Below are 20,710 nucleotides of genomic sequence, written 5' to 3'. Positions count from 1 at the left end.
CTCCTTTGTCAGCGAGTTCCCGATGACACACCGCATCACGTACATGCCGCCCACCACCGCGCAACTCATGTACGTGCGCCTCATCGCGTTCACCGCCTCTAGCAGCCTCCGGTTGAGCTCGTTCATCGTGGCCTCGTCCATGCCATCGTTGATGGGGCGGAGGCGGAAGAACACGAGTCCGAACCGCGCCCGCACAGGCACCTCGAACCGCGGCTCGACGCGCACCATGGTCTCGAAGGGCGTGGCCATGCGCACGTGGAGGCGCACGAAGCCACGGAGGCCCTGTCCCGTCCGTCGCTAGCTCGAGCGCCAGCCGTCAACTTCACACCCGGCCACCCAGTCTCGTCCGCCCGAGCTTGGCACGCCGTCGCGGGTGACCTCCTCTCGTCCTCTCCCTCTCTGTCTTCTCCTCTGCCTCTCTCTCTATCTCTCTTGTTCCATTCCTCCCTTTTCTCCTCTGTTTCTCTCTTTCTTTTTCTGTATGTTTAGCAATTGAGTATGGTACAAATTTGTATGCTTATGTGTTTGGTAAATTACATGGTGATTTATATGATGCAAATGTGTAGTGGTGATTGATGGATGTAGTTTTATTATTGATGGCATTTGGTGGAAAAATTGAATGATGGATTTTTTTCTCTAGTTTCTCCTCTGTTTAGCAAATGCGTATGGTAATATTAAGAATTTTACAATATTCATAAACCTCTTCCGTGTTCATATTCAACGTGTAACTGTTTGAAACAAGCAAATGTTAGCAATTAAGTATACAGTTTCAGCCTAGAGACGTTACAGACATTTCAGCACATAACTCGTACGACAATCTCATACTACTAGGATCTCAGAAAAGGACCATGGCTGATTATGTGGACAGGTGATTCTGTGGGCCCAGAAGAACTGGAAATGTTCTAAACCCACCAGGCACCAAAACCCCCGTCCCCCGTCCCCCGCCCTCCGCCGCCGTCGTGGCCCCACCCGCCAAACCCTAGCCCCCGTCGCCGGCAGCGGTGGGCAGCGGCGATGGCCACCGCGCGCGACGTCGAGGAGGTCGTCCAGAAGCTCGCCTCCGACCGCGCCAGGCCCCGCGATGTGAGTACCCTGCTCTGCTCTGCTCTCCCCCCCTATTCGGTCAATCAGTCAGCCAATCATCTCCGACGACCTCCGATTCTGAGGACGGCGGCGCTCCTTGTGGCTCCTCCGACCGATTCTGATTGCTCCGCCGCGTGCTGCTGCAGGAAGGGGTGAAGCTGCTGGGGACGTGGCTGCAGGGCGACCGCGCCCCCACCTTCTGCCGCCTCCTCGCCCGCAACACCGCCAGGGCCAAGCCCGGCCACCTCGCCTCCGGTACCCACCTCCCACCTCCTCTGCTTCCATTTCGGTCGCTCCCCCCCCCCCCCCCCCCCCCTCGTCGACCGCTTGTCATGCGTTTGCTGTTCCGCAGGGGCCACGTGGCCGTTCCTCATCACCGCGCTCGCCAAGTGCGTCCTCGCCGACATCGCCGCCAAGAGGCGCGGAGCCACCAGGAGCGCCGCCGCCGGGATGCTCCGCGCCGCCGTCCGCTGCGCAGAGGACGCCAGGCTCTCAGGTAATATTAAGCTAACAGTATTCCAAGGCCCTTCTTCTTCGTCCTGCTCCTTCCTTATTATGCCCAATCATTGCGACTCTGTTCTCTGAAGTTTCAAACAACCTGGAACTGGAAACATCACATGATTGCTTAACATAGGATGCAGTATGACACGTTTGGTACCCAAATTGGAATAATGTAGTGCCCTGGAATTCTCGTCCAAATACTATTGCTAGTGCCTATTTGTTGTTGACCGTAGCCTAGTATTGGAATCATGCGGAATGTGGTATATCTTTTGCCATATGTTTTTACTCGTAGAGTTTGTGTTGGAGATACAGTAACTGTAAGCCCAGCAGTGGGTGTTAAATGTTGTGCTTGTGGTCTCAGCATTCTGTTATACCGTGAATTGATGTATTATGCGAGGTTTTACTTGCTACTGTTAACATTCTGAAAAGTCATCCAAACACTATCGTTAGTGCCTATTGTTGCTTACCATAGCTTAGTATTGGAGTCATGTGTTTTCTTATTCATACATCCTGTGTTGGACATATAATAACTGTAAGCTTGACAGTGGGTGTTACATATTATGTTTGTGGTTTCAGCACTCTGTTTTTGGGCAAGCTGATAAATCACGTAGGCCTTAACCACATGCTATTGCTACTTTGCTAGCACTATGCTTAATTTTTTTTATCTACTAGACTTCCGTGCAAGTGGTTCTTCAATTGTTTTTATATGGAATATATGTTGGAAGGTGCACGCCATTAAAGATGGTTCACTGTCGTTGCAGGGCACTCCTTACTTCTGATTTCAGTTGCTAAGCAGCTTTTTAGTCATATATTGGAGGTCATAAAAGATGCTCCCAGCTTTCAGCTAGAGTACAGCCCAATTCTCCGGCAGCTTTTGACTGTGAAGGAGTACCGGTATCAGATGAAACCTCGAACATACAGTAGTGAGTTGCCATATCAACGGTCTCCCTGTTTTCATATCACAACGCCCTTTTGTTCTGTTCTTAATAAAATTCTGTATTTTCGCCAGATCTTGTAGTGCTCTATATGAAGAAGGTTGCGACTGGTTTTGATGCAAACTTCAGCAATCAAGCCAGCTCAAAGGAGGAATCCTTCCGCTGTACGTGGACTCTCCATGTTCTACTTGAAAACCCACCTGGCGATTATCCTGACACCATGAGGGAGGAGGTTCTTAATGGATTCTGTGCAATATTCTCACATATTAGGAGGCAAGTAGTCTCTGACCAAGTCCTTTCGGCTCTCCTGTTGAACCCCCTTAATTTCCAAGAGGAGTGGGGTGTTCATTTTAATTTTCTGAGTTGGAAATCATATATTAATTTTGTGGGATCAGGGAGGATGGAAAGCTGACTAGCAAGCTCATGGAATGCGTTAACACCTTTTTACTCATGGATGGACCAAACCTTGGAGACAAATCTGTGGAGATCCATAAAGCAGTTCAAGATTTTGTATTGCGTTCGTGGCTGATGACTCGTGATCTGCGGCTGAAGGTTCTTATGACCTGACTTGCAGTGTTTCAACTTCGTTTCATATTTTTTATGTTTGATTCATCGTGAAGTTACTGTTGCTTCCAGAGTTTGTTCATCACATATGCGAAAATTCAGTTGAAGCTTGCTAGAGCTATTCCAAAGGTTTTGGAAAGAAAAAACCTTCTTGGTGTCATCATGGACGACCTAGATCAAAATGTTAACACTGAAGCAGGTTTATTATGGTAAAGACTACTACTATGCTTTTCAGAGTTATGATTTTGAGTTCTTCATTTACTAAGTTCAATAAATGTAGGTGTGAGGCATCTCGAGATGCGAAAGACATGTCCTTAAGATGCTCCTTGGAAGAGTTAATGGATCTATCTGCTACTATTTTTTACCAGGTAATAGATATGCACACACAACTTTAACTTGACTCTTCTGAATCTCGTAGTAAATCAGCATTTTGTTTTTTATAATATACAAGTGACTTTTTATAACCGTGTAGGCATATAAATCCCCCACACCAATGAGAGGAGATGATGAGAAAAAATTGAAGACGGAGGATGTTATTAGCCGCATCACGAATAGCCTAAAAAAAGGATCTCTATGTTGGTAAGCTATACATGACACCATTTTTATCCCTGTAAGAAAATATCCTTTATCTTCTTTATATGAATTCTCAGATGTGTACCCTGAATATGGTGCCTTCCAAGCTTGAACCCTCTTACAACTGCATTTACTTGACCAAGATTCAGTAACTTCTTCTATTAGACGCTTTATTGTGTGTAGTATCTTTCCATGCCTTTAGTTGTTTCTCTCTAATTTGAGTAACTCTTGACAAAGGAAAAACATCTGTATTCTAGTTGAAAAGTCAATTTTAGTCACTGAGACACTGACTAGTCGATGTTTCTAGTTGGAAAGCCATGTATCGACTGGTAGACTAGTTGAGCCACTCTTAACCATTGAGAAAGCGCTGAACCTCGTGTGGTCATCTCTTAACCATTGAGAAAGCACTGACCCTCGTGTGGTCAACTCTTAACCATTAAGAAAGTTCTGTTACCCCCGTGTGACCACATGTACCTCCTACATACATGTTCTAGGGGTGGTGGTGGTGGTGGTGGTGGTGGTGGTACATTACTCATATGGACAAATTGTTTTTGGTATTTGGGGTGGGGGGTGGGGGGGGGGGGGTACGCTCGTGTGGCATACTTCTCAACAGATGTTCTATATAGTGAGATGAGAAGACACAATATTCTTTGGTGAACACACGGACAGATTGACTAATGGATCTTTTTTTTTGCACAGGATTGGTACCACATGTCTTCTTATTCACAAGTATGGATATCGAGTGGACAAATCTTTGTTGATCAGTTGGCTCCAAGCATGTTGTCAATCTTTGAAAAGGTAACTGTACTTTCAATGTGCCATAGTTTTTGGTTAATGCAATTATATGTCGTACCATCTCAGTTGACTTTGTTATGCTTATCCAGTGCTTTGAGCAAGGCAAACGTCATACGTTCTCAGGATTCACTGCTTTGGATTATCAGGTTTGTTTTGGTGGTAGTGATTTTTTTGGGAGTTTGTTGATGTCATAAAACATGTAGGGCTGTTGTATGGAGTATAGTAAATACACTACTGTTACCAGTTATATGGAATACATGTAAGCACCAAGTTACATCTTCTATGGCTTGCTAATTAGTAGAACTGCCTGATTATCAATGATCTTAACAGGGCACTTAAGGAGTTCTCTGCGATGTTCATAGTGAATACTAGGGAGGAATCACATTATTTATTAACAAAAGGCGAGGTTGTTTCTCGAATCCATATTAACTTTCTGTTTATGCCACTTGTATTTCAGTAGTTCTTGGTACTTACATCTATTGCTATGGAAAATACTGGTTAACTGGATCAGGGCTAAAGTGGATCCACCTCTATCATATGCCATCCCTATATCACTATATGCATGCTCTAGAATAATTTGGACTCACATTTTTTTTCAGCTTGTATCTTTCAAATTAGATAACATTAAAAAAGTTGGAGTAATAAGTGAATATTTTATGAGGGATAATAGATCAACAAGACTGCAAGGAATTGCAAGTATCTGTATCATTCATTACTTAATGCAGCTCTTTAATTTGTATATGAATTATACTGTAATTTCCAGTATTTTGCAAGTGGCCCATTTCAACTTTACCAACCATTATGTACCGGCTTTGGTTTAGCTGGCCCCACTGTTACACATTGGTTTAACATGTCCACTGTTACACATTAGATATGTGAACATTTGCTTGCATGCTTGCAAGGTTTTGTCTATTTTTTTTCTCAAGGTTATCAGATTGTCAAAACCCAAAACATGGCATCACTTTATTTTTAAATGCTTTAACCATTTTGCTAACCAAGTCTTGTCACTTTTGTGCAAGTAAACTTATGACACTGATAGTTCTATTCAATATATGTGGTATCTGTTTATTTGCAGATGTCAACTGTTGAAGGTTATTGGCAAGATATCTGGAATTCCCTCATTCATGCACTTCCTTTGTTTAGCCCCACAGCTCTAGTGGTGAGTTCCAGTAAATTTCTTCTCCATATTTGCAGTTTTTTCATCCCCTACATTTTGGACATTTGAACACTTCATTCAAAAGCCCGATGTCATTCCCAGTCAGTACACTAGATGCTTTTCATTCAAACCTTGCACTAATAGCTGATCTTAGCTCGCAATATCTCAGTAAAACATCGCTATAATTACTAGAATGCTATTAATTCACTTTGTGTAATTTTTTATTTTTTATTTTTAGGGATTCAGAACTTAAAATGACTTTGAAACTGAATTTGAAGCATTGATCTGAACCTGATACATCCATGGTCAAATACATTAAGAGATGCAAGACATTCGCTGTTTATCATCGGTGACTTTATCCTGCTACTGGATTATTCTTTGCTGTTAGATGACCACAAAGATTTGAATGTTTAGTGACGCCCACCAACATTTGAGTTCATATTGACTGCAAAGATTAAGTATGTAGTGATGCTCCCCAAGATTGAGTGATGTTGGTATTGGAAATAGATATAGAACTCTGCATATCTGAAATTGAACTCTGCATACAAACTCCCTGCCTTTGTATACACTAGCTGTATTTTGCTTTGTTGTTATTGTGAGTGGTGGTAGGGGTGTTACTTGCCATTGCAAATTTAAGCTTTAACTTGTTACATTACACTACATCTATCTACTTTACACTCTGATAGTGTATACTGTGCACTTTTGTAGGCTGATTCAGCTCTAAATCTGTTGGGTGGAATGATCATGCGGGTGAGCTTTTTAGCCCGAGCTCACGACATGTTATATTATATACTGTGTATGACCTATAGCTGCCATTAGTTGGCTTTTAACTAATGTAATTTATCTTGGTTTCTTGTTTTAGGATCAAGTCCATACTTCAGTTGTGTCAGAAGATACATGGAACCTGCAAACTTTTAAACAATCGCCATCACCGTATGCCTTCTTTTCCATAAACTCATTCATGTTGATTTCCTTATGGCTATGGTAGCTGCTAGTTGCCACATTTGTGGTAGCTTACTAGTGCTATTCCTTAATTTGTTTTCTTTGTTCTCGTCATTCCTTCCCTTGCATAGAATTTTGCCTTCTAGTTTTTTCCGAGTTTTGACATTCTTGCTAGTTGTGACTTGTGTGTCAACTTTTTAGAAAAATAATTCTGGTCCTCTTGTGTGTCAACTTTCTAGAAAAATAATTCTGTTCCTCGTGGAAGTTATGCTTGTACTCTACTAATCATTCTCGCTCTAGGTCTGCTCTGTACTTCATTGCTTGTTACTTCTCAAGGATAGGGTTGCAGGTATGTTTTCTATCATTTTACTACGTTAACTAGTTAGAGCCCCGAATATAGTAGACTTGATCCCATTTTTTCGAAAAGCAGCTTTAGTTATCTTAAACCCTACCCTTTTGCTACTTTTCTTTTTATTGAGGGATTCTTAAATCATAAAGCCCAACTTAAGGTAGACACAGAAGAATTGGGCAAAAAAGGACTTTAAATGGCTGAGATCATTTCCCAGTTCGCTAGGTTTGCTTGGTGCCCAAATTCAAATTGTTCAAGTAAATTTGGTTATATTCTGCCCAAATGGAGTTCTATTATGTAAGAAACTTTATATGGTTTACTGCTGGTCATTCTGAAAATTATTATGCACATGTTGTTTCATAATTTTCTATATTAATGGCCGCAGCTCACCGGTAGTGTTTGCCAGATTGTTCACATGTTCCTATATTGTTTATGACTAAAGTTGAAAAATATTGAAGCTGCTCCTGGCTCTGTATAGTTTCCATGCTTGCCAAACTGATCAGTAGGTAACAGGACAGTATGAATGTACAATAGTGGGGATTTATAAACCAGCACAAAATAAAATCATCTCAGGTTCGATGTACTAGTCCAAATCATACGACCTACTTAGTAATCTGCCATTATCAGATAAAGCAGCTGCCGCCTTATTTTTGTATGTATCTCAAATACGCTCAAAGGATGCATTTGTTAATTGACACCTTGCTATGCAGGGCGATTTATCCAATTCTAGCCTTGTTCGAAAGAATCTGCTAAGATCAACTTTGGAGTTGATTCAGTCAGTGTCAAAGGTGGTCCTATATTTAATCCCTTTTCTATCTTTATATTGTATCCATTTTAAACTTTTGTTCAAGTTATGCATACTTCTCAATCCACAAACATTTGACCAACCTCTGCCTCCTCTCCAGTTATGTTAACTCCTGGTTTAACTGCACTCATGTTCTAGAATGTGAATGCATGGCTTAGGCCTGTATATGGTTAATTGGTGATTGCTAAATGAACTCTATGCAGCAACCACACATCTAGGCGACAGGGCAACAATAACATGAAAGAACTTGTTTCGGAATTTATATGGCTTGTGTTCATATAGTTTATAACTTACATCTTTACAGATGCTATTCTGTAATTCACTGTAACTTAGCTTCTGTGTGTATTGCTCTTACTAACTGAATCATGCAGGGAATTTCGGTTACTCATGAACTCATTGTTATAGTAATTCTATGTGCCAACATGCATATTGATAGTCCCATTGTTTACACATTTTTGGTTATTTTTTCATTTTTTCTCAGCTTTCTCCTTTGACTTCTGTGTCGTAAATGCTTTTTCCCTCTTCTGCAAGGGAGTATGGTTTGTATGTGACTACTGCATGCCTTTAATGAGTGTGAGTTTTGCTGAAATTAGTTTTTGATGGTGTGATTATTTAAGTCTATCTGATCTGATTTGATCTAGTTTACACTTACATTTACTCCTTATGTTATTGTGATGTATTTTTCTGTGGTGTTTATTTGCTTATACACTAATAAATCTTGTAGTCCTTATGTTATTGTCCGTACACTATTTTTGTTAACACTGTTGAGCAAGAGAGCAAATTGAACTTGGGTTTGCTCTAGCATTTCACCACTATGTATTGTCCATTTTCGTATGTACATTCTGCACCACTATATCTATTTTTTTCTCACTTCCTGTCGGGAATTAGTCATCCATTTTAAATTGCCATCGAGATATTCAAGCTCAGTTACTGATATACGTTCTACGGTAGGGATCCTCTCTTTTAAATGAGCAAAATGCTGTGATGATTCCTGAAGCCATTTTTTCTATCTGTGCTGGTTTTTCATCATCAGCCATTAACTCAGCAAATGCATCCCAACTGTTTGATGAATGCAAGGACTTCTCCAAGGTATGTTACAGTTTGTTACAAACACTTCAATCTTTCTAAATATTTCTTTCTGGTTGCCTTCTACTAATTTTGTTCATTTTAGTTGTTACTCGAGAGTGAAAATTGGGTCATCAAAGATGAACTAGGTTACTCTGTGGAAGCCTTATCAGAAATCAGTACTGAAAGTTCTACCAAGGTGATTTACTTGTTTTCCTGTTTTTCTCACAATAGTTTTGGGTCTGTGTGTAGCATGTGTCTATGCATTAAACTTATAAAGCCATGTCCTTTAAACATGGTATTTTATGAAGTCATCTGATTTCATGGGCAACTGAAAGCCATTTTGACTTAACATGCACTGCAAACATATGTAAGTAATAGATATATTCAGATTTTCTCATTTCTCATCGTGAAAGACCCAAATGAAAAGTGATATATCAAATATGACATAGTCATGTATGTTTGATTTTTATTCCACTTCTATGTACTCCCTCCGTCCCAAAATTCTTGTCTTAGATTTGTCTAGATACGGATGTATCTCTAATACTAAAACGTGACTAGATACATCCGTATTTAGACAAATCTAAGACAAGAATTTTGGGACGGAGGGAGTATGTTGCTTACAGTAGGTTACTCATTTCTTAAAAGGTTATATCTGATAAATGCAACCGAGCACACCTCCCTGGGCACATCCAACAGCAATTGCTTGATCAGCTTATGGAGTTCGAAGGATTTATGGCCTCAAATGAACAGCTTGAGAAAGTGGACTTATGTACTCTTGTATACCGTTGTTCCCTCCTCTGCAATCTAATTCATTGCGCGCTATTGTCAAGGTATCTTTTTTCTAGTCATATGTATCTGTTGTAATCAGTTGGTGGCATCAACATCTGTGTCTTTTTTTTGACTCAAATAGGATACCCAAATTGTAGATACCAATTACTTAGCTAGTTACGTAGTAATCTTTACCAAATCTAGTAAACTACTCCCTCCGTCCCAAAATATAAGAACGTTTTTGACACTACACTAGTGTCAAAAACGTTCTTATATTTTGGGAGTGTCAAAAACGTTCTTATATTTTGGGACGGAGGGAGTAACTGTTATATGTTTTCCTGTAGTACCAATCAGTCTTATGTTGTATAACTCCATGCTTGTATTTCTCTATTTCTGTTAATGAACAGGCAGTGCTCTCACCGGGTATTCCAATTTTTTTTCCCTTATATTATTCTGTGAATTTTTGCAGGGCAATAGAAGAAAATTCTTTATTTCTTAAAGAATTATTTGGTTATGTTACTGGCATCATAAAATATATGATATCAATGGTTATGAAAAAGCACGAGGAACTATCTCATGGTCTTACTAGTGTAGGCTCTGCATTTGAGGCAGCTGGCTCCATTTTATCCTCATTTCAGACCTTCCTCTCTGCTCCAATTTTTAGACTGCGGAGTGTTAGTAACAGAGCCAGCTCTGTGCTTATTAAAGGTGTCACTGTATTGCTTGATGAACTATTGGTGGAATTCTCTCAGTTGTTTTCTCGTCTTTCTAGCTCTGCGAATAATTCTGATAGTGAGAACACTAGTAAAATGTTGCGAATATCTTCTGTCAACTTGTCAGAAGATCTAAATCCTTTTGTTGACCGCAAAAGTGTTGTTGATATGGATTTTGATATGACGGACTCTGGTGAGGTTGACTCTATCACAGCTGGTGTAAGTGGAAGTATTGGTATCTCGTCACGCCTTTTGGAGTGGAAGCTTGAACTAGTTGGTGTTATTTCAACTTTTTTCTCAGTGTCAGCACCCCATACATGGGAAATTTTGTACAACTTAGTGGAGAAAGAGAGTGATGTCAAGGTACAAATTTGTAATAGAATCTGCTTCATGTTCATTTTGTTGTTGTTGTACTTATATACTATCATTGTAACATTTTATTTCCTTTTGAAGGTCTCCCATGCCATCCTGCTTAATCTTTGTCAAAATATCTCCTCTTCATCTAAAAGTTTATCTTCTGTGGTACCGTCCGACTCATACTTGAGTTATACTCTAATTTCTACTAAGCTATTGCCTTATGAATTTTATCGACTCGAGCTTTGTGTTTTTAACCTTTTGGTTTTGGTCATGCAGGTCCATTTGATATCCGATATGAGGGACAAATGTGCAAGTTTACTACTTGGTTCTGCTGACTGCTTAACACATGTACATGCCTTGTTAAGAACTTTAATGGTTACACGTGATGTTGGACAAAATACTGATGGAAAGCTGCAAGCATATAATGAGGTTTCAAATGAGGTTGGTAACTGGGATAATCATTTTGCTATGCAAAATATATTTCTCTGTTGTTAGTTTTGTTGTCTTAGATGAAAAGTTCACTTAGTGGAGTCCTGAATCTAAAAAAAAAGGGCAGCCCGGTGCATGTAGCTCCCGCTTGCGCAGGGTCCAGGGAAGGGTCCGACCACTTTGGGCCTATAGTATGCAGCCTTTCCCTACATTTCTGTAAGAGACTGTTTCCAGGACTTGAAGACCTCATGGTCACAAGGCAGCAGCTTTACCACTGCGCCAAGGCTCCCCTTCGGAGTCCTGAATCTAAGCCATGAATAAACCTAAGAATCACAGTCAATCATGTTATTGAATAGGCTGTTACTTATTTTTAATAAAATGCATATCAAGCAAGGACATTTTGATCAATTATGTTACAGTGGAATTGGCACTGAACATGTTTTCCTCCTCCCCTTCCAAGTTTTACTGGTGACCTAATGTATTGTTAGATATTTGCATGCCACTTCAATGAGCAGTGACGATTGATTTCAATTTCCTTGATTATTTGTGTTTAGTGGTTCAAACTACTGAATATACTCAATTGTGCCAGAGTAAGGATGTAGAGAACATCTTTCAAACAAAGAAATGCTCCTTTCTAGTTTCTTCAAAATCCCATTAATCATCGGGTAAGAACTGATCAGAATCGTTCATAAATCATTGTACTTAGAACAAATCAGAGTTAATATGCTGATCCTGACAGGTTTCAGTACGAACCAGCTGGTTGCATAATCCTTGTTGGTCCATTGATCCAAAGAAATACCTGTAATAGTGCTTGACCTACATTTTTTTATCCACTGCTGGAACCTGGAAGTAACGAACTGCTACATATGTTCTAACTATCTGCAGAACCAGGACATTCTATTGGACTTGGTGACTAAAGGTACTGAGATCAGCATCACAGATTGGTTTTTCCGGATCAAGCTCATTGATTGCATCACCCACTTTATTCACTTGTTCCCTGATGGTGCCCAGGTGATATATTTTTTCTGTTTTCTGTTATCTCGTACTACCATTTCAAATTATGTGTATAATGAATTGAATATTCTCATTTCAGGATATGATTGGACATTTCCTCAACATGCTGCATGATACTGATTATCGTGTTAGGTTGTATCTGGCTAGGAAAATGGTTGTGCTATTCGAAACATGGGAAGGACATGATGAATTGTTTCGTGACGTTTGGTAAGTGTTTGACGACGATACATGCTGTTAAATTCCTTTGGCTACACCAGCTAGTCAACCCTGTACATCAATGATGATTGGCCTTTAGATTGCCAACCTCTAATCATGAGAGTTAGCTTACCAGTGTTCTGTTAATGTCAGCTCAAATATTGGTGTCAAGATGGTGCAGTTCTCCAGTGAGATTCCAGTTAAATCTAGAGAAGTCTTAGCTATTGGTCCACAATCTGTTCCAGTTATTGAAACTGTCCTCATTACATTAGCTCATTTGTCTGTGCATAGTGAGGAGGTTGAATTTGAGGTATGTTTGTTCTCGTTGTCACAAAGTATTTCTTTGACATGTGTCACCATTATGTGTTTGCCTACTGATGTCTAATTCATGTTGGAGAAAAAACAGTGGTCTGACTCTGCACTGAAGTTTCTCACTCAACATAATTTTGTCCTGTCTGATGTTGCAGTGTGCATTCATGATTTCTGCTGTTGCTGCTATACAGCCTTCTCAGCGGTACTTTCACAACAAATGAACTTTTTGTTGGTTTATGGAAATATTACCGTGCTTACTCTCTTTTCATGCTACTTATCAGAAAATTGGAATATGCTTTATTTGATTCTATCTCAAGAAAGCTCAGTTACGCTTCACGAAGTAAGGTGAGTGGACATTCATCTACTTTATTCAGTTTACTAGAAGAGAATGACTTGCTTGTGGCAAATTAAAATTTGCATATTGTGATTTCTTCTCCATACCCAGTATTTGGACCAACTGATGGGTCCAATTCTCTTCCGGTGGGTTGCCTGTGAAGTGAGCCTAGTTTCGCTTGTTAAGGTAATCTTCTTTTCTACTGCTTATTACATTTTGATAATTGATTCTGAAATATAATTTCAATGTTTCCACATAGCGCCACAAAATGATGCCATTAAAAAGTTAAGCAAACTGAACACAGCTTAAATGGTTGATTAATGAGATAGGTCATCAGCTCCAGCTGACGTTGGATCTTCATAAATCCTGAGATCTGGGCTGTTGGATCTTCATAAAGCCACCATCCAGTTCCGAAAGGGCATTGCTCTCATGAGAGAAGGCAACACAGAATAGCTGTGTCGTGATAGTATACATCCAGGGTTCACAATGCCATCTGGAATCTGGTCTTCTGGCATGGGGACATAAGCCAGAGTACTTTGGAAAACACACATGAAACCTATTGTTTTGTTGTTGCAGAAAACAGTTCTGTATACTCTGAGCACAGTACAATTGCTTAGTTTTGCTGTGAACAGTCATAAATTGGAAAGTTTATTTACTTATTTTTAGGGTTTGTAAGATTTCCAGCTGTTATTGTATTAATGAATTACTCATTCATGTGTTAATGCATTGTACTTCTCATGCAATTTCTTACAGGTGCAAGAGATGTTTGGTTTTGATACGGCCAAGCCAAAGGAGTTCATTGAACATATCTGCCCATGGCTTCTTTCGTTCCTTATTCTCAGGGGTGATGCTGCTGGTCTTAATTGGATATCCAAGGTTTGTTCACCATTATTCTAAAACATAATACTAGCTTTGCTGTTGATTCTTAGTTTCTGTTTTTTTTCTGTAGTGTTTCATTCTACATGTAAGAAGCTTGTAAACAACGGAACATACGAAATAAAATTCAAAATTGACCTTGTGAATTAACTTCCCTGAAAGAAAAACATACCAAACATCGCAGTATTATTAGTTTCAAAAGTTCTTTGACTATTTGATAGTACTGTGTACAAATGCTTTTTATAAGGCGTTTTCTCTAGTCTCCACTGCCCATTACTTGAATGCATTGAATGCCTATGGTCTAATTTTTTTTCACCTTATGCACTTTTCAGACGTTGTTACAACCTTTATCTGCTGTCATCAAGGGATATTTTATTCAGATCTTTGGATTGTGTATTGCCGCCAAAAATGGCACTGGGCCAGAGAAGGACTTGGCAGAAACTGTCTTATATGAATCACTTTTACAGCTTGGCGAAATTTCTGAGTTTGAGCGTGATGATCTCATTAGAAAACATATGGTATGCTTTCTGAGTAAACCTCTCCCCTTCAATCTGCATGCAATGTTTGCTGTTCCTTTGTGTATTGTACTCCCTCCGTCCGAAAATATTTGTCGGAGGAATAGATGTATCTAGACGCAATTTAGTTCTAGATACATCCATTTTCATTCATTTCTCCGACAAGTATTTCCGGACGGAGGGAGTAATATTTATCTGTTGTTTTCATCTAGTGCATTTACATATATACAGCAAAGTGATGTTGTTTGTGCTCCTTTTTGTGGTTGACTTTTACAATCTAGATGTTCTCAATCTTTTATCAGCTGTTATTCATTATCGCACTCATTCTTGTCCTATTTTTAGGTTTCCATTGTGGGCGTTTTGCTCACAGTTTCATCCACTGCTCGCCAATCAGAATTGCCATACTTTTCCAGGGAGATTTTAGCACGCACAATCAAACAAGTTGTTGACGGATTCATGGATACAGCGTATGTCCTTATTTTTCGTGTATCCTACACAATTTTGATGGTCAAGTGCTGATGTAACAAAATCATTGCTACGCCTCTTTCATTTTAGGGATGACGATTCGGCTGATACGGTGGTTATTGACAAAGTTAATATATTCCGTGCTGACAGAGTTTTTAAGGTATTTTGTTTTTTCACGTGTTCAATGTTTATCTAATTTCTGAATTCTTAACTGCAAATTAGAATGTTTTTCTGGCAATTATTAACTGTAATGTTATGCTGCAATCTGAGGGATGAATAGTCAAGAGTGTTATCTGCCAGCCACACTGTTCCTGTGATTATTATTTTTGTATGTTGTACCTAGAGTTCAATATCATGAGAAGTGTATTCCTCAAGTAAACCAAATGAATGTTAAACCTTCCTCACAAACAAATTATGATGTTCAACCAAAAAAGAATACCTGGAGTTTAATATCTAAAGTGTATTCCTTGAGGGCTTGTATTTATGAGTGGGGATTAGTTCTTGCCTACCCAATTAAAACTTTTCAAACTGCGAAGTGTTTTGTGCAAGTCTGCAGTCGTTCATCGACAACATAGGGACAAATGAAAACATTACTTTGGTCTAATCTATATATTAGTTCTTTTGTTATGTGGGTTTGACCAAATTCATGTTTTTTTTCTTCTTATTTGGTCATAGTTCCTGTTGGCAATACATCAACAAGTTACAGAAGCAGGCCATCCTAGGCACATGAGTCATCGGCTTTGTGCGATTGAGGTTTTAATAGATGTACTTGGGCACAGAGTGGTACATTATAGCACTTGCTTGTAAGTGTTTTTCCTGTTCTCTTTCTTGTCATTGCTGTACCAGTTGATTTTTAGATGTCTGTCAGTTCGGAATGGATTTTGCCGTTGTCATCTAGCACCCTCAAATATTTCAATGATCCAACTTCAGACTTGCTCAGCAAGAAAATGTGTTATGCCTGCTGTAATCTTCTGTAGGAATGTGATTCCTGTTTCCAGTTTGATGCTGGCTCCTGTGTGTCAATGGCTCAATGCCATTGTCAGAGCTTTAGTTGGAGCACCAATTACTATGCAGTATTTCTTAAAGTTTATTAACTGCCTTCATTTAAGTGTATGTGCAGTTCTGAATTACTAGACTTCTTGGTTCATGCTGTATTCTAGCATTGGGTTTTACTTTTATCTTGTCTTGTACAACCTCTGTCCCAAAATACTTGTCTTAGATTTGTACGTGCCTAGATACATCCGTATCTAGACAAACCTAAGACAAGTATTTTGGGACGAAGGGAGTATTAATCTAAATTGTACTGGGTGCATGTCTCGACTGCAGCTATATTATTTGTATAGTGGGGAATTATATCTGGAGGCAACCACTGCAAGGCCAGTGCTGCAACATTTTATCTAAATTGTTGGTTGCTTTCAATGCAAACTCATCTACAGAAACTGTCGCTGTGCTTGGCACACAGCTCCAGGTTATTTTCACAAATAATGTCCTTGGTCTCCTTCTTGTACTTCTTCTGTCACTTACTCTTCTCATCTGGACTGTTGCAGCTTTTGGTTCCTAAATTAATCACCTGTTGCCTACCTAATGATCAAGAAGGAGGACGTCCCAATGGGGATTTGTCGAAAATTCTATCTTTGCTTCGTCAATTAACAGTTGATGCTGATCCCTTGCTTTATGATTACATACGAGTACGCTTCATCTCCACTGATCCACTCTGTATCTACAATTGCAGTCTGACAGGCTGCAAACATGTTTCCCTTATCATCGTTGTGGTCTTTTTTGTTCTTGATGGCCTTGCAGGATTTGGAACCACTTCCTGGTCTTGATTGCTTGAAAGATATAAAAGTTTTCCATGCTTCACTTTCTGACTCATATGCCTCAAGAGACCAGTTTCTGAAGGTTGCTTTTCATTTCTTTTTTTCCTATAATTATTATTGTAATATTTGTTATGGGCTAATGTATTACTTTTAACTTCCTGTAGTTTGTTCACAGGGCTCCTCACTTGCCTGCAGAATTATTTTTGGTGAGGTATGCCCTTATTTGCACAGCATATGTGAAACATGTTAGCTTACACCATCATGATATCGTATCATATCTTTCTTTTGAAGTCATCATGTTATTTGTTCTAACATAATTCTTGTTCTTGTACTTTTAAGTCTTCGTACACATCACAAGAAGTTATTATTGGGAGAAATCATCTGCAGAGGCGATGTATCTGTCGGTAATGCTGACACAGTTAGTTGCTGGCGCAGCGACCCAGATGTTGTTTCGGCTGTATGGACTCTTGTTGGCCTTTGCAGCTCATCATCTGTTGCAAATGAAGCTTCTTCAGTGCTTGCTGATTTTATCTCTAGGGTGTGCTTTCTATCTTCATCCTTTTGCCATGCCCATTATATTGTTAATGCGATTTTTCTCCTGTAATCACTTCTTTTCAACTTAAGTGCAGGCTGGTATATCTGATGCTCATCAAGTAATATTCGATGTTCCAAATCTTAGTCAAAAGCACTCCTTACAACTTCAAAGTGGTTCTACTTCCAAGGAAGATAAATTGTGTTCCGACTATGGTATTTCTGATGATATCTTGCTTGATCTTCTGAAACTCTTGAAGACTTATTTATCAGACGGGTCTGTTGAAATAATAGAAGTTACTTCACGGACATTGAAGGTAAGTTACTTCTAACTCTTTGTGTGAAGATTTGTGACTGCTTATGGTGGTAATTACTGAGCACATTTTACATGGACTAATGATGACTTGTTCGATTGTTAAATTTTACATGGAATTGCAAGTGTCATGAATATCCTAGATTCAGCTTTATTAGTAATGTCACTACAATCCGTTTAATAGCTGGTTTTTGCTTTTGTTTCCATAAACAGGGGATTCTGTCAACATCGAAGGGCCTCAATTCTCTGCAGTGTCTTGATTCTCTTGATAGATCTTTACTGATGGTATTTAGTGCTATATTGTTGTGTTTCTTATGTCCTTTCAAGTTCATTTTTCATGCCTTCCAGCTTATCTTTTCACCTACTCATTTTTTTCCATAGGTTCATTCGAGGGGAATAAACACTCAGTTAGTTGAGCAGACACTTTTGGGGATGGATAAGTATTCTACTGGTGAGCGATAGTTTCTACCTTTTATAAATTGATGATTTTTGAGTTAGTTGAGCAGACACTTTTGGGGATGGATAAGTATTCTACTGGTGAGCGATAGTTTCTACCTTTTATAGATTGATGATTTTTGTTATTTTTTCCTTTTAGTTGCACGACTTCAAATTTTACAGCTGCAAATTTGTTATTTTATTTTCAGAAGTAATTTTGTTCTTTGTTTTACTCCATTTTCATGTTGGAATTATTCTGAATGGTTTGCTCTACAATGCACTATCCCAGAATGGAACAGAGACATATGCCACTCGCCACATCCATAAAGATAAATTATTCAACCATAAATATTTGGACGAATTAACAAGCGTAGCGCACCATGTAATTTTTTTTACTGGCAAGTTGACAGATTGGATTATATTGTGCACTCCTTGTTTCTGGTCCCACACAATACTTGACAAATTATATCATGAGATTTTGTATGTGCATATGTGTGAATATTCTTAAACTGTATAGTGCACCATGTAATATTTTCAAATATGGGCCTGTGTTCGCTGGTAATTCCAGATTAAATTAATTGCCGTTTTGGTTGAACTTTTGTTTGATAGTTCCACTTGAAGATTCAGACATCTGGCAGACTGATGGTCAGCCGTATGAGCAATGGTTATGTACCCTAGTGAGCTCACTCATTTCCCATTGTGATGACATCATCTTAAGGTACAATTTTCCACAGAAAATATAGCCGTGACATTAGTCAGTGTGACTGTAACCTCTATAGAGCTTGATAATGGTGTTTTTACAGACTTTGTAGAAGTCTTGTTTTTCTTAAAGTTGAGGCTGCTGAGCTTTTGCTGGCAAGTGCTCTGGTGAACATTGCTGGCAATATGGATTCTAATAGCAGCATTTGCGGATTAATTTCATCAAAGGTTTGTACCACACGAAGTTATTTGGTTGCTTGAAAACTGTCAATTGATGCCTTTTGTGATATATGCATGTAGGTTGAGAAAATAATTTTTTGCGACTCGAATTATATGATGAAATCAGTTAAGCTATTTCTGGATGCACTGAATGTTGTCAGATCTTTTTATGTTACCGAACGAGCCAGAGCTTCCCCCTCCCCTTACAATACTCCAAAGGTATGTTTTTAATGGCAGTCTGTTTGGCTGCTTGTTTCTACATTTTGTGTATCATGACCATTGTTTTCTCTTACCATAGCTACACACTTACATGATATATGATTGAAGGCTCATGACAAGTTTTTCTGCGCCTGTCAATTGTATATCTCCAAGATATCACATAGCGTTTAGTTTTTCGTGGGAAGCGCTCAAGTTATTGGCCTCTTTATGCTAAAAAACCATGGTTTGCTACTCTCGCATGGAACTCGACTACTTTAGAGTTGTTATCATGGTTTTTTTTACTGAAAAATTCTCTTTGTTGCATGACGCTTCACCATGTAATATTGAGTTGTTGACCATATAGTCAACACATCTTCTTTTTCTTGAGAGTGTTCCATTTGGTAACTTTCTGTGACTGCATCACATCGAAGAGCAATTTACTGTTCCTTTGCCTTCCAGCTTTCTTGTCTTTTACTTTAAATGATTTGACTCAGATACTGCATGCATGAATCAAGCAATCAGCATACAAATCCACTTGGCGGGCCTAGTTGATTATTTACTATTGTATGGTAGCCTTTAACAATCCTGTCTGTCAGGAATGAACGTATTAGGAGCCAATACTCAATGTCCGGATGTCACAAACCTAACTACTGTTTTTCTTCAATAGTAATGTTGTGCACTTGATGAACTTATTTCTGTTTATTTCTACTTTTCAACTGCCTATGGATCTTCTGTAGGATGGTAGTAGATCCGCTAGATCCAAAAGTAGGTCACCAGCGGCAACGCCGTCATCTTCATGGAGGAAGGTACCTTATTATCTTATCTTCTCTCTTTTAGAAAAAAACAGGTATCTTTTGCTATAGATTTTTTCTTGCTGTACGCATTTCTGTAAATCTTGGTATACAAGAGGATATCTGTCATATTTTTACAGTTCTTGGCTGTCACAAGCTCATAAACATGCCATTCTATATTTCTATTGATGAATTGGCGTATTATCTCTCCTCTTAGCAATGAATTAAGTAATGATTTTTTGGGGATGCTCTTAGACTCCACCTTTAATCTTTAGGCCTGCAGGAGCATGTCCTTCGAAAATTGAAATTCCTTTGTAGTGTACTCCTTTTCATCCATGCTTTATGTTTTTCTGTAGTTGGCACATGCGAAGCTTCTCACATCAGTCTATCTTTTTTTCGAGAAAACGCAAATGGCTTTTGCGTTTCATTGCATTGGAAAGAGAGGGGATTTACATCCTCCTAGGAGGCAGGCTTACATCAGTCTATCTCAAAAGTTTGAATGTTTGCTTGTAACTAGGGAGAATGTCTACAGCTGCTATCCCTTTCTTAACATGTCATTAATTCTCCAGGTGTACTGGCTTTTGGTTGATTATCTTGTAGCTGCCAGAGCTGCTCAAGTAAGTGTTATAACTTTGTCATTATGTTGTTTGTGTCCTTTGTCATTTGCCGATCTCTATTATAGTTCTCTAGATCTTCAGTTACCTTCCATTGAAAATATGTTTAGCTACAGTCTTTGGTTTGAACCCATGTCTGGATATGGTAAAAAGTGCATGGCTGGAGTAATAGGATCGATGTGCTGTTTTGTATGGGTTCTGGAGTAATAGTATCCCGTCTCTCGCAGTGGTATTTAACAAAATAAAACTTGTTCTAACAATTCAACCATGAATAGTTCTTGGCCACAGAAATGCTCGCTGCACCAAACCTTTCTTCTGCATACAATTTTTTCCACCTTGCGCCT

The 20,710-nt window shown here is 39.1% G+C and overlaps 1 protein-coding gene across 2 annotated transcripts in view; it reads left to right on the top strand.

Moving 5' to 3' along the window:
• The first annotated feature begins 907 nt into the window (after positions 1-907).
• The window catches only part of LOC123139615 (serine/threonine-protein kinase ATM), a 28,259-nt gene continuing 8,456 nt past the window's right edge, over positions 908-20,710 (top strand). The window contains exons 1-47 of one of the 2 annotated variants that reach the window (XM_044559369.1): positions 908-1,083; positions 1,230-1,338; positions 1,436-1,579; positions 2,346-2,507; positions 2,594-2,792; positions 2,915-3,071; positions 3,156-3,292; positions 3,364-3,451; positions 3,556-3,662; positions 4,356-4,454; positions 4,541-4,597; positions 4,782-4,857; positions 5,527-5,610; positions 6,316-6,357; positions 6,470-6,540; positions 6,850-6,898; positions 7,609-7,689; positions 8,655-8,792; positions 8,875-8,967; positions 9,417-9,601; positions 10,009-10,615; positions 10,706-10,774; positions 10,886-11,050; positions 11,924-12,049; positions 12,132-12,259; positions 12,401-12,557; positions 12,715-12,761; positions 12,841-12,904; positions 13,005-13,079; positions 13,647-13,769; positions 14,102-14,287; positions 14,627-14,751; positions 14,840-14,909; positions 15,425-15,552; positions 16,076-16,217; positions 16,297-16,437; positions 16,550-16,648; positions 16,731-16,777; positions 16,906-17,104; positions 17,196-17,414; positions 17,624-17,695; positions 17,792-17,861; positions 18,455-18,563; positions 18,649-18,772; positions 18,845-18,982; positions 19,699-19,767; positions 20,322-20,369. In XM_044559369.1, coding sequence (XP_044415304.1) covers positions 1,015-1,083; positions 1,230-1,338; positions 1,436-1,579; positions 2,346-2,507; positions 2,594-2,792; positions 2,915-3,071; positions 3,156-3,292; positions 3,364-3,451; positions 3,556-3,662; positions 4,356-4,454; positions 4,541-4,597; positions 4,782-4,857; positions 5,527-5,610; positions 6,316-6,357; positions 6,470-6,540; positions 6,850-6,898; positions 7,609-7,689; positions 8,655-8,792; positions 8,875-8,967; positions 9,417-9,601; positions 10,009-10,615; positions 10,706-10,774; positions 10,886-11,050; positions 11,924-12,049; positions 12,132-12,259; positions 12,401-12,557; positions 12,715-12,761; positions 12,841-12,904; positions 13,005-13,079; positions 13,647-13,769; positions 14,102-14,287; positions 14,627-14,751; positions 14,840-14,909; positions 15,425-15,552; positions 16,076-16,217; positions 16,297-16,437; positions 16,550-16,648; positions 16,731-16,777; positions 16,906-17,104; positions 17,196-17,414; positions 17,624-17,695; positions 17,792-17,861; positions 18,455-18,563; positions 18,649-18,772; positions 18,845-18,982; positions 19,699-19,767; positions 20,322-20,369 — 5,694 coding nt within the window. In that variant the 5' untranslated portion in view covers positions 908-1,014. The remainder of the gene's footprint in view (positions 1,084-1,229; positions 1,339-1,435; positions 1,580-2,345; positions 2,508-2,593; positions 2,793-2,914; positions 3,072-3,155; positions 3,293-3,363; positions 3,452-3,555; positions 3,663-4,355; positions 4,455-4,540; positions 4,598-4,781; positions 4,858-5,526; positions 5,611-6,315; positions 6,358-6,469; positions 6,541-6,849; positions 6,899-7,608; positions 7,690-8,654; positions 8,793-8,874; positions 8,968-9,416; positions 9,602-10,008; positions 10,616-10,705; positions 10,775-10,885; positions 11,051-11,923; positions 12,050-12,131; positions 12,260-12,400; positions 12,558-12,714; positions 12,762-12,840; positions 12,905-13,004; positions 13,080-13,646; positions 13,770-14,101; positions 14,288-14,626; positions 14,752-14,839; positions 14,910-15,424; positions 15,553-16,075; positions 16,218-16,296; positions 16,438-16,549; positions 16,649-16,730; positions 16,778-16,905; positions 17,105-17,195; positions 17,415-17,623; positions 17,696-17,791; positions 17,862-18,454; positions 18,564-18,648; positions 18,773-18,844; positions 18,983-19,698; positions 19,768-20,321; positions 20,370-20,710) is intronic. The other variant, XM_044559374.1, reaches the window with a different exon arrangement.

The sequence above is a fragment of the Triticum aestivum genome, chromosome 1B, assembly GCF_018294505.1.
Source record: "Triticum aestivum cultivar Chinese Spring chromosome 1B, IWGSC CS RefSeq v2.1, whole genome shotgun sequence".
NCBI lineage: Eukaryota > Viridiplantae > Streptophyta > Magnoliopsida > Poales > Poaceae > Triticum > Triticum aestivum.
Note: the sequence above shows the minus strand (reverse complement) of the source record. Positions and strands in the feature narration are given on the sequence as shown.